Source organism: Sminthopsis crassicaudata, chromosome 4, assembly GCF_048593235.1.
Source record: "Sminthopsis crassicaudata isolate SCR6 chromosome 4, ASM4859323v1, whole genome shotgun sequence".
In the NCBI taxonomy this organism is placed as follows: Eukaryota; Metazoa; Chordata; class Mammalia; order Dasyuromorphia; family Dasyuridae; genus Sminthopsis; species Sminthopsis crassicaudata.
This window is the reverse complement of record NC_133620.1, coordinates 353,172,118-353,185,450: the sequence shown is the minus strand read 5'-3', so window position 1 is coordinate 353,185,450 and position 13,333 is coordinate 353,172,118. Positions and strand designations below refer to the sequence as shown.

The following is a 13,333-nucleotide window of genomic DNA, read 5'->3' as shown; positions in this document are numbered from 1 at the left end:
GAACGCGAGCAGGTTGCCATGACGACAGGGCCCTCGGAACCCTGAGACCAAGCCGGGTCTCCAGGGCCAGCGCGCGGCCGCGCCGGCTACAGGCACGGAGTCCCCCTCCGTGCCCCCGCACACTCTTCCAAGCTGGCACCCCCGATGAGCCGGGGCCGCCTCTGGGCCCGCACTGTGATCCCTGCACCCAGAAGGGGCCCGGCGCCGCTATGGCAGCCAGCGCGGCCTCCCACCGGGCGGCGTGCCCGAGATAGTCCCTCTGGGCGCGCCCCGGCCGCCGCGACGGCGCCGCTCGTTGCTCCTGAGCCCGGAAGTGCTCTTTATCCCCCGCCCCCCACCCGGCTCCCTAGTCCTGGCGGTAAGATGGCGGCGGCCGCGGAGTGCGATGTGGTAATGGCGGCGGCGGCGGCGGCTGCCGATCCCGATACTGAACTGCCGGATGACGAGGAAACCCGAAGGTAAGTGAGGCGCCGGTAGAGCCCGGGGAGAGGGCGGGAGTGGGCCCTGGCTACTGGGGTGGGGAGACCGCCACCTTTCCGCCCCCCAAGCCCGACTGGGGCCTGTCCCCGTGCCGGGCTGGAGCCCCCCGGGACCGGGGAGGGGAGCGCGGAAGCGATGATCGCAGCCGCCGTGACTCCCCCTCCCGGCAGTCCCCCCCACCGAGCCCCGCCTCGGGCCTGACCCCCGGCCAGAGTTGTTAGAAAGGGTCGGGGGAGGGGGAACTTAGAGCCCCTGGAGCCGCAGTCACAGTCGGGCCCCGCCGCTATTGCAGTGTGACCTTGGGCGAGCCCCTGGGTCTCTCTGGGTCTTAGCGTCCTCCTCCCCAGAGGAGCGGGCTCGGGGGAGGATCCCCTCCCGTTGGCCAGCCTGTCAGCAGCCTGGCGTACCTGCTCTTCCTAGCCAGCTCGGAGCCAGGCTGCTCCATCTCCATCCCCCACCCCCGTGGGCTCGGAGATCGCTGGGGAGAGGGTCCTTTTCCTCTTTGCCCCCCTCCACAAATGTCCGGGGAGCGAGCCCCGAGGCCAGCCCGCGCGGGACTCTGGCTCCGGGAGCTGAGATGGCCGAGGCCCCGGCCCAGGCCTCCGCATCCAGTGAGAGGGTTCCTGAAAAGACCCGGATTCTGTCCATACTGTTTCACGCTGTTCATTTTCTTTCCCTCTGCGCGGTCCTTAGCCGTGGCCCCATTTTTGAGGCATAAATAGGATCGGGGGACTGGGGGATGCTGGCTGGGCTCCGGCACATCCCCGTGGGGTCCCCTTCCTGCACCCTCCCCCAGCCCCAGGTTTGTTTGGTGGGACGGGAAAGCAGAAACATCCCGAGGTTTACTCCGGGTCTGACTGAAGGGATCCACCCAGCCTTGTGGGTGTTGCTGTAAACTTTTGTCCTCCGATTAGTGGAGGAACTAGAACAAAAGGGATTTGTTCTATTGGGGAATTGCAAATTGGGAAGCCCTAGGTCTGCCTTCTAGCCACAGCCCGGTTTTGTTTCTCGATAGAACGGCTCTCCCTTCCGAGGTTAAAAACTAAATCTCATTAAGTCCCCTCGAGCAAAAGCTTTAAGTTTGGAGATTTAGTGCTGAAAATGAAGTGGGGACGAAGAATTCTACAGCCCGGGTTGTCTTTGTAGTGCACCAGTTGGCTCCCCCTTCCATCCCCCCCAGTCACCCATTCTCCCATATCCCCCACTTAGGGCCCTTAGAAACTCTCTCTCCATGACTTGGCTAGCCAAGCTCTGGAGTGAACAGTTCCAGGTCCAGCGTCAGTTCACCTGGGAACGAAGTAGGAAACAGGTCATTTGAGCTAATTTTGTGAAGCTCTGTACATTTATGTCCATTGGGGCCAGGCACTTTTTAGGCTCGAGGAAAATATTATCTTTTTCATCATCGCCACCTGTCACTGCTGTTGCTGAACTGTCATTGTCCCGGCAGGGGGCAAAGTAAGAGTTTTCTAGATCTCTCTGGTATCTAGGCGGCAGTAGTTGTCTTGTTTGAAACGGGTTTCCTTTTCTTAGCTGGGTGGCTCCAAGGGAAAATGAAAGTACTTATTTTGTGCTCTGCCCCTTTGGCAGTGGGTTTGTTTGTTTGTTTGTTTTTTAAAGCTGAAATGAAAGCTCTTTTAGTCCTAAAGTACAATATCTGATACAAAATGGACCTAGATTCTATGCAGAGAGACTTTTGATTACTCTTGCCCGTAGAAAAGCTTCAGCTTCCTAAGCTGCTATGTAGCTTAAAATTCCAGCGGCTCATACTCCTTGATTCATATTTTCCCATAAAATCCAAGTATTGTCTTCATGACTGAGTGGACTACCGATGCTAACATCCCTCTGTTAAAGCAGCAAAGCTCTTGTTTGAGGACTCCAGGGCTTTGCAAGCAGATTGGCTTCTATATGTATTACAAGGATAAGTTTGGGCTTTGAGCTGTTCATTCTTTTCCTTATTAGAGAATTGCACACATCTGAAAGTAAGTGCTCCTTTAAACAGCTTCTTTAACTGTAGAATAATGGAGTTGTATCTACAGGACCTCTAGAGTCTCTTCCAGTTCCAAATCTATGATGCTGTCTGTGATCCTAAGCCAGGGAGAAATGAGGAGGGATATACTTAAGATCAGGATACCTGGATTTGGTTCACTAAGTCTCTTCAAGAACAAAGGACTAAACAACAACCTCTGTGAGTAGAGCTGCCCCATTGGGAATCCAATTGAACCAGAAATTGGGCAACAAAGCTCTTTCTTTGTACATAAGGCATCATATCCTTACCTGCCAGTGCTCTGCCCAAAGGAATGTAATTTTTTTTTTTTTTTCTGATTGCTGAAACCCCTCCCAGGATATCTTGGAGTTTATTGGGTAGATTTTTTTCTTAAGGACAATTCCTTAAACCTAAATCACTGGCTGTCATTGATTGGCTACCTGTAGGTCTCAGGCAAACCCCAGGTGGTGGTTGTTTGGATTCTGATTGATTCAGATCAAATATAAATAGCAATTTCTGTTTTGGTCAGAAATCCTGAAGGTCTCCTCTCAGATTTGACTAGGTAAAAGCAGCTATTCTTTGCTTCAATTCTTACCTAGTGTCCATTCACTGAATGAACACAGCCTCAATTGGACATATCCTCAATCAAACTTCATCCTGTTAAAGACCTTAGCTTAAAAAGATCAAGGACTTCCCCTTCATCCAGGGCCTGCTCCAGTCATCTTAACCTGTGTCTTTCCGCTGGACCCAGACGGCTCTGGAGGAGAAAGTGAGGCCGGTAATTTTGCCCAGTCCTCCCTCATTTCAGTCCAGTTCACTTGCCATGTCATGGTGTCACCTCCCAGATGTCATGATTCTTTTCAAGAAGGAAGGACCGCCACCACTGACTTGGAGCAAATGAATCATTTACTTGCCTCAAATACAGGCTTTGATTCATTCCATAGCAATACATTGAACAGGAGCAATCTAGTGTGTATCTACATGTGTATGCACATCCATATATAAAAATATACTGCTATTCAGTATATTGCTATGGAGTAACTGAAAATTTCTCATGCCTGGTTTAGATAGGATGTTGACACATACATACCCCCAAGAATATATATTTCTTAAGAGTATTACCAGATTTCACTTCTGTTTGTCTCTGTGGTGAGTTGGGGATTAAAGAGAAGTGAATAAAAGCTAGATCATCAGTGAGATTTGTAGGGAGGGAGGGATGAGCTAGGAGTCCTAAACCCTTAATAGCAACAAATTACTCAAGCATACCTACTTTAAAGTTCCAGAATTGCTGAAAAGGATTAGAATTTAAAAAAATAAATAAATAAAATACAAACTGAAGGTCTTTCCCCTTTTCCCTTTCTACATCATATAAGTCTTTGACCCTTATATAGGATAAATCAAATAATTTTTGATGAATGTTGGGCCAGTTGACTGGCAGTTGCTCAGATTCATTCCAACCAGCAGCACTCCGATTGGCTTAAAGCCCAACCCTATTGTGTGTTCTGACCAATCAGAAACCAGTTTATTCATAGAAGGGACCGTTTTTTTAAAAGTAGATCTGAGTACTGGGCACTTGGGGAGCCAGCTGGTTTTCCTGTTCCTGGACTTTGTTTTGGACAATAATGGTCAGCTGCCCAGTGGCCCTGTTGCTTGGTGCAGGGTACCCCTGAGAGCATATTTCTCCTTTGTCCTCCTAATGTTTGGCCCCCTTCTCCAGTGCTGAATGATGTGGAAGTTACTTAGAGGTCATTCCAGGTATTCTTTTAAATTATAAGAGTCTAAACAAAAGAGGCAGGTTCAGAGACTATTGACCTATGTAGTTTTTCCACTGGCCTTGTCATTTTTTGGATATCTTTTATACCCTAAGTAGGTCAAAATGTTTTTTTTCCTAGTTCATCACATCATAATGGGGTGTCTGGATGACTTTACCTAATAGAGTTCTGGGAGTTGAAGCTTATTGCCATCTGATTGCTCCTATAATTGGCAGTTTTAGTCAAACTGTCAAAGAGGATAACTGTCCCTCCTAGTCCCAAGAGAGAACATAGGGTTAGATCTGTGATTAAACATGAGAAACAAAGAAGACCAGCTCAAACTCTTGGGTCAGACAGCCTTCTCTGGTAGTCATCAGCCCTGGCAGGTTCTGTTTCTGCTGTTTCTGTCTATCATGTCTTCCTTTTTCTCAGAAAACATTGAGCTTATCCTGATTCTGGGTGAGAATGAGGCATGGACATGGTGTTTGAAATGCCAGTCAGTCTTTTTGACCTATAGAGGGCCTGTGGTTCTTGGGAACATCAGTGAAGCAGAGTGTTTCTGCCTTCAGGTTGGCGTTAGAAGAATTGTGAAATTCACCAAAAATTGTGTTCTCATGACCAGGGACTTTCGCCTTTACTCCCTCTTAAGCCTGTAGCCTGCCTCACCTCTCAGGATGTATTCTAATTAAGAAATGTTAGAATGCTCAGAGTTTTTGTGTTGTACCTGTCTGCTTAAACAGCAGCAGGGCTTCTTTGGAGACTGGGGAAGAAGCCAGTTTGCTTTTATTTAATCAACTGAGCTAATTAATTTGAGCAACTTGCTATAAGTGTTCTCCTTCCCACAAACAGTAGAGAGTGCTGCTGTCCAGTATGATTTGTCCCTAGCTCCTCTTCTTTGCGGCATTGGTTCCTTTTGTGAGCTCTATTGAGACTGCTGTCTGAGAAAAACAACAATCACTTGATTAATTATAGAGGTTAGAGGGTCTTCTTGCCCAGTGACTACTTCCTACTTCCAAACATAAATATCCTTTCTTTTTTTGTAAGTGCCTAAAGTAGAACTCTAGGATACTTTTCCTTTCCCATTCCTTTCTCTATCTCCCTAACCTTCTGTCCATCCTCGAGTTTTTATATTCATATGCAGACACTTTGTATAATAACAGGAGATTAGAACCTAAGTCATTTAAAGTCTCCAATGTCTGTTAGCACCTCCAGGATCACTAATATGACTCTCCTAGATTTATGAAAGACCAGAGTTGTGACAAGGATGTGACTTAATAATGCTAAGATGTAAGTCATTGACAAGCCTTAGAGTAGAACCTGGAACAATAACCTCTTTACTGAGTTTTTAAGGATAGAAGACTTGGGCTATGGAATTGAAATTTTTACTTTAATATCATCCAAGATCCCATAAATTTTATTCATTTTTTTTATTTAGAATTTTTTTCACAGTATATATGCATGAGTAATTTTTAAAAAAATATTATCCCTTGTATTCATTTTTCCAAATTATCCTCCACTCCCCCTCCCCTCCAATGACAGGCAATCCCATACATTTTACATGTGTTACAATAAAACCTAGATACAATATATGTGTGTAAATACCATTTTCCTGTTGCACATTAAGTATTAGATTCCAAAGGTATAAGTAACCTGGGTAGATAGACAGTAGTGCTAACAATTTACATTCACTTCCCAGTGTTCCTTCTCTGGGTGTAGTTATTTCTGTCCATTATTAGATCCCATAAATTTTCAAAGGTTTGAGAATTTTGTTAAGAGTAAATATGACTTAAAGGAACATTTTTAGGAATGGAACATAACAAAAAGTTATAAAATAACAACTGTTTGGAAGTGCTGTTTATAAGAATTAGGAATATATAAAACACCTCTGCTACCATTATTGTCTTCAGTGTTATTATTTTTCCTTTATTTGATACTGTCCTTATTAAAAAATATTCACTGGTGGAGGAAAAATGCATTTACTCACTTTCTTGCTATTCTAATATTCCCTGAAGAAAAAAAACCTAAAAACACCACTTAGGCTTAATCTTTTTCAGCCAAGCTCCCCCCCACCCCCTTAGCTTCTCAAGTAGCAGTGAGGGAGATATATCAGTGATAAAATGTAAAATTAACTCATTCAAGCTTCCACATCTGTTCTAATTGGAACAATTACTAATGATATCAAAAGAAAGGAACTTTTTAATATATTAAAACCAATGTCTTTGAATAAAGAGAGTGTTGTCTTTTTCTAGACACTCAAAAGAAAAAGGCCACATATCATGGTTCCAAAAAAGAAATTGAAATTTCCCTATTATTTTTTTCTTGCCCTATTATTATTTTTTAATAGGTTTTTATTTACAAGATATATACATAGGTTATTTTTCAGCATTGACAATTGCAAAACCTTTTGCTCCAACTTTTCCCCTCCTTCCTCCCACCCCCTCCCCCAGATGGCAGGTTGATCAATACATGTTAAATGTTAAAGTATAAGTTAAGTACAATATATGTATACATGTCCAAACAGTTATTTTGCTGTACAAAAAGAATCAGGCTTTGAAATAGTATACAATTAGCCTGTGAAGGAAATAAAAAATGCAGACAAAAATAGAGGGATTGGGAATTCAATGTAATGGTTCATAGTCATCTCCCAGAGTTCTTTTGCTGGGTATAGCTGGTTCAGTTCATTACTGCTCTGTTGGAACTGATTTGGTTCACCTCATTGTTGAAGAGGGCCTCGTCCATCGTTTTGTTGTTGAAGTATATAATGATCTCCTGGTTCTGCTCATTTCACTCAGCATCAGTTAATGTAAGTCTCTCTAGGCCTTTCTGAAATCATCCTACTGGTCATTTCTTACAGAACAATAATATTCCATAATATTCATATACCACAGTTTATTCGGCCATTCTCCAATTGATGGGCATCCACTCAGTTTCCAATTTCTGGCCACTACAAAGAGGTTTGCCCTATTATTTTGAGGGTACCAGAATAGAATAAATCTTAAGCTAGACAAGCACAAATAAATACAGATTTCTTTAGTAACCTATGAGTTTGGATTCTGATTGTTTTATTAGCTTTGTGAATTTGTGCTGCATGCTGACCTTTTTGAGCCTTAGTTTCTCATCTCTAAAATGAGTATTATGATAGTAAACATTTATTAAATGCCTACAAGTGTTCCAAGCATTGAGCTAAGTGTTTGGGATATAAGATGAAAAATCTAGTCCCTGACTTCAAGGAACTCACAATCCAATGAGAGAAACAAACAAATATGTGTAAACAAGTTATTAAATGCAAGATAAATAGGATATAATTAAGAGAAGGAAAGATCATTATTCATAGTAGTACTTGCCTCATAGGAGTTATTGTGTAGACAATACTTTGTAAAATATAAATTTGACTGTTGGATATAATTTTAACTATTCATATGATTTCAGTGAGACACTTCAGCACTGTCAGGAACCCTACCAAATAAAGAATCCTGCATTAATGTTCTAATTAAAATTGCCAGATACCTCTTTAAATGGTAATAGATAGGTTTAGTTGACCTATGACAAAGAATATTTTTTTTGAAATATTCTAACCTAAAAGTATTTTGAAAGAAAATGAAATATTTTGTAGATGTAATAGGGTATGTTGTAATGTGAAGTAAGGATTTTTTCATGTTTTTATTTGACCTTGGTTGCAGATGTACAAATTAACTTAAGACTATCAACCCTAGTTTGATTTCAGTATTTGATGCTGATTTTGTGGGGAATGGGAAACAAAATAACCACATTCAGACTTTTCTGATTTCTTTCACCAAGATTTAATAGCAATTGTTCCCTGAATGTGTGATTATTAAGCCAATGGCTGACTCTGTTCCTGGAATATATTCTAGTACAGATATTCTTTACTGGCAGTTGAAGTTATTTTTTTAGCTGAAGTTCCAAAGACCAAACAAAGGTGCTGCCTTTCTGGGCCCTTTTAGGTAATTTTAGGCTTTTGATCTGTAGATGGGCTCCTTTGAGCCACAATTGACTATTTCTCAGGTTAGTTAATTAGATGTCATAGTACAAAGAGTAGCTCTCCAATTTCTCCTTTAAATATACAATAAACTTCATTTCTTACTGGATAGTGATAACTCCTCAATTTCTAAGTTTTCTCAAGTTCTAAGTTTTCAGAGATCCTAAAGCAGTAGTTGGCTAAGCCAGAATAGAAGTGTAAGTATTGGATTGGAATGTTTGCTCCCTTATTTCTGTTCAAAAAGGAATGTGAAATGCTTGATAGCTATCCCTAATTATAATTTTATCAAATGTACTACCTCATCCTTTTAAAAAATATATATAGCTTCAATTAAATGATTGATTTTATGGCCGTTAAAAAAAAAAAAAAGGAATGTGAAAAAAATATGTAAAAACTGGTTGTCTAGGCCTCGGAAATCAAAGTATAGCTGAAGATCCCTTTATTTCAGGCTACGATAAACATTATTAATCATCATATTTGGAGGCAGGAAAAAAGGAACATACAAATAATGAGATGCATAAATATATAGGAAAAAAACAAATGATCAATGAACTAATGTATCCTAACTTGAGGCTAGCTGAGCTCCCATCCTAGATGATCAACCACTGCCAAGAAAATAATCCTCTGGACTTTTGATCCAGAGGATTGTATATCAGTGAAGTTTCAGTTTTTGGGAGGATTTCAGCAACCATAGTTAGTGGAAGGAAGACTCCATCTAAAGTCTAAAGTAAGGTATAGGACTCCATATGTGTGTGTTTTCTAAGAGTAAGCAGTCTTCACATTCACAAAGGATAGAGACACAGACACATCAAACATGGGATAAATTGTGGCAGTCACAAAGTATCTACCAACACATGTTCCTACTGCAGATATTGGACCTTTAAGGCTTGAAGATAATAAATTATTCCCTTGACAATCTTTGTGTAAATGTTAGTTATTAACAGTAATGATTCCTAAAATGGGAGAAGAAACTCAGCAGTATAATTATAAATTACTGTACTTTTAACTATAAAATAGAATGGTGTGTTAACAACTGATATCTAGACTGGATAAATAATTTGTACATAATATAATGCTCTTCATATAGTTACTGGCTCAATGGAGTTGAATGAACTTGGGGCAAGTCATTTAACCCATCTGGGCTTTAGCCTCCCTTCCTAGGTAAAAGGAGAGAATTGGACTAGATAATCTCAAAGGTCTCATCTAGTTCTGAATCCCATGATCTTACGAAATTTAAAAATTATGAAATAAAAAATGAGGTATAGTTTCTTTTAAAAACAAAAATATATTATATGAATGTCTTTAGTCTTTACACCATAGTCATTTTTCATTTGAGTCCTTCCTTGTAACAAAGAAACAGTTAAGCAAAAACATATAATAGAGAGCTCACACCAGACCTTGTATAAAATATTCTGCTTCAAAAACCCTACACCTCTGCCATCATTGAGGAACCATGCTTCATTATCTTTTCAAACCACTGATTTTTCTTTTAGTTATCTGTTCATTTATATTGTGGTTATTACTTGTTTTGTTCTTGGTTTGGCTAATTTCATTATCAGTTCATACAAGTCTTACGTTACTCTGAATTCCTCATTTGTAGCAATATTGCATCTTACTCATTATCCCATAAGAGAAAAATGAGTTTTTCATATATTCTCTAGTTGATGGTCATTTATTTCCAATTCTTTATCCTCATAGAGTGATTCTGTGAATATTTTCATGTATATTATTAGATCTTTATTTCTATCTTTGACTTCTGGTAGTAGAAATGCTAGCTTGAAAGTATGAGCAGTTTTCTTAATTTTCTTGAAAAATTTAAAATTGAAATATGAAAGTAGTTTATCAGTATGCCTTTAAATTCCCAGCTTTGGCAACCTTTTATAATGTGCATGATGTGAGGTGAAAGTTTGTTTTAAAATTTTTTTTCTTTTAAAAACAAAAATATCTACTATGAATGTCTTTGGTTTTTACACCATAGTCATTTTTCATCTTATCCCCCTCCAGATTTAGTCTTTCCTTGTAACAAAAAGAAAGTTAAGCAAAAACATTTAATAGAGAGCTCATACCAGACATAGTATAAAATATTCTGCTTCAAAAATCCTACACCTCTGCCTACAACTCTGAGCTGCTTTCATTTTTAATTTCTCTTGTAGATGGTAATTTGGAGAATATTTTCATGTCATTTATAATTTTTTTTTAACTGTTCACATCTTTTAATCACTCACTATTAGGAAATAGTTGTTGTGTCAGAGCCCTGTAGTTTGGTTATCAAATTTGTAAGGAAATTCAATTCGTATATTTTTCCACTACACCCTTTCTCTCCTTGGGTCTTCATTTATTTTACTCATACCAAAGCTTTTTGTTTTTATTTTGCATAGCTTAAATTGTGGGGTTTGATCTTTTGATCTTCCTTGGTTAAGAGGTAGGTCAGGTTCCAAAGGAATTCCTCAGTGGTGCCTGCCAATCTTTCCCAGTGCCAACCCATTGATTGATCTTCTTAGTCATAAACAACAAAGAGAACAAATACCTCTGAATTTAATTATTCACTGTTGGATATTAGATTGGGTGTTGGAGGTAGTTTATTTTCTACCTGGTTAGGTGACCTAACTTTGAAGTTCAGTCTCTTTCTACTGTTACTCTAGGAAGGAACACCAAAACCTTGTTTCATTTTCTGCCTGAAGTAATTTTATGTGCTTGGGGAAGATGCTTTCTTTTAAGGTGTAGAGTCCAGTGGAACACAGAACTGGAAATCAGGAGACTTGGGTTATGGTCCTAGCTCTGTCACTACTAGCAAATCCCTGTGCCTCAATTATTTCATCTTTCAAATAGGGATAGTGATACCAAATAGAATGCCTAATTTACTGTCAGAAATCTGTTGTTAGAGCCTGCATTTGAAATAAGCTGACTCCAAGCAAATTACCTCATTGAGAGTTTTCTTCATCTGCAAAATGGACAAAATACTTATACCACCTTACTTCATAGGGTTATTGTGGGGAAAGTACATTGTTAACCTTAGTATCTATATAAAAATGAACTACTATGAGAATCAAAGATGTGAAACCACTCAGGGTGGAACCTATGACCAAGTTCACATTATATTTGTGAACATACATTGTCAAGTGTAATCAATTTTACTTAACTTTTTTTTTGTTGGAAAATTAATTGGATGGAGGGAAATGTATCTGAAAATGACTGATACTAAAACAAGATGTTAATAAAGCTTTTAAAAACAGGAAAATTTAAAACCATGAATTGGTCTGATTATTCTGGACATCAGTTTGCAACGCTACCCCCAGGGACATTAAGCTGAGAATGTCTTTTGACCCGGGGATATCACTTTTAGGCCTACACGCCAAAAAAAAAAATCAAAGAAGGAAACATTTATAGATGCACTTTTTTTGTTGTAACAAAGAACTGGAAACAAAGGGGGAGGTGTTCATTGATTCGGAATGACTGAACAAATTGTGATAGATGTAATGGAATATTATTGTGCTAAAAGAAATGATGTCAGACATAGTTTCTGAGAAACTTGGAAAGACTTGTATGAACTGATGTCCAGTAAAGTAAGCAGAATCAGAAGAACAGTTATATACAGTTATCACTGTAAAGAAAAACAAACTTTAAAGGCTTAAGAACATTGATTAATGCTGTGACCATCATCAACTCTAAAGATCTGTTGAGGAAAGGTGCTTGCCCATCTCCTGACAGAAGAGTAATGGATTCATTGTACATAATCAGAGGCACATATTTTGGAACATGGCAAATGTATGGATTTGTTTTGCTTGAATATTTTCATAAAGATTTTTATTCAGTGTGGAGAAAAGTAGCTAGCAGAGTTGCAAAAAGGGACATTGAAACATCTTTTTAAATATGCACAGAAAAGTGGAAAAACATAGCAAAAACAGGAGACCACATAGGAGGATAACTTTGAGAATAACATGTTGAATTTTTAATTTAAAAAAATTAAGCTGTAATAGAGCATTTTCATAGTCACTATTCTGTTTAATATATGAAAATTTTGTTTTATTTTGGTGTCCACTAAATTCAGAATTTAAAAAAAAAAATTTAAAAATTACTTTCCTGGTCTCTTAAGTCATGACTTAAATGGATTTGATCTTTTGGTACAGCATATTATACAGTGTATACAGGTCTTACTGTTGCCATGCTGGATTCAGAAGATTTATTACTTTCTTGTGATGCCGGGTCAAGCTAAAGCTGAATGTGTATTTGGTGGGAAAATTAAAAATGAGAGTCACACTATTTGGGGAACAACAACATGGAGGCAAAAAAATAATCACTTGATGTAAAAATATCAAGTGCCTGTAATTTAGGCAGCTGTTAATCAACAAGGTTACAGTGAGAACAATTCTTTTTCATGAGGCAGTTGTGTGGGAATAGCTAATTATGGCCCAACTGTTGAGAGTGGGGTTAAAAACATGTTAACTTGTCACAACAGAATTCCTCTTGTTCTTTCTGCTGTGGGCTGACTCCACATTACTCGCTTTGTTCTAGAATGGAATCTACTCACCATTTACTAAAATGACATGCATTTCCCCGGGGGAGGTAAGGCCAGTTCACTAGCTTTTGCATTTTAAAGAAGAAGAACTATATTGATATAGAGCATTCTTGATTATGGCTCCGTTTATTTTGTCATGGTGACTATATCGAATTAATTTTTGAGTCTTCACCCCCTTAGACAAATTTTCTGAGCTTCAGTTTTCCTTCTTTGTAAAATGATAAAATGATGTAAAATGAGACTACAGTCTCACTGGATTGTTGTGAAGATCAAATGAGATAATGTGTGGAAACACTAGATGTACAACTCTAATTGTTGCTTTTTGGTTCAATATGATACACAGTTTTGTTGTAGATTTGATTCTCACCTGATTAATTCTTCACACCAATCATCCACAATAATCTGTCTTCTCTTTTTACATTAGATAGAAAGACATTTTGCAATATAGGAAGTTTACCCCTTAAGAACTTTTTTAGTTTTATTCCCCCAAAAACCCATGCTAAACTGGAATTGACTGTGGAAAAGTTCTCAAAAGAGCAGGAAGAGCCCTGTGTGATTAACTTTTGGGGTTGCCTCATTGGAATGGGCATGGTATACTGTTCCTG

The 13,333-nt window shown here is 39.4% G+C and overlaps 1 protein-coding gene across 3 annotated transcripts in view; it reads left to right on the top strand.

The window, feature by feature from the left end:
• Positions 1-47: 47 nt before the first annotated feature.
• The window catches only part of DNAJC7 (DnaJ heat shock protein family (Hsp40) member C7), a 30,838-nt gene continuing 17,552 nt past the window's right edge, over positions 48-13,333 (top strand). For 2 of the 3 annotated variants that reach the window (XM_074261551.1, XM_074261553.1), the window contains exon 1: positions 48-458. In XM_074261551.1, the coding sequence (XP_074117652.1) occupies positions 145-458 (314 nt within the window). In that variant the 5' untranslated portion in view covers positions 48-144. Of the gene's footprint in view, positions 459-4,014; positions 4,220-13,333 lie in introns of those variants that run through there. The other variant, XM_074261552.1, reaches the window with a different exon arrangement.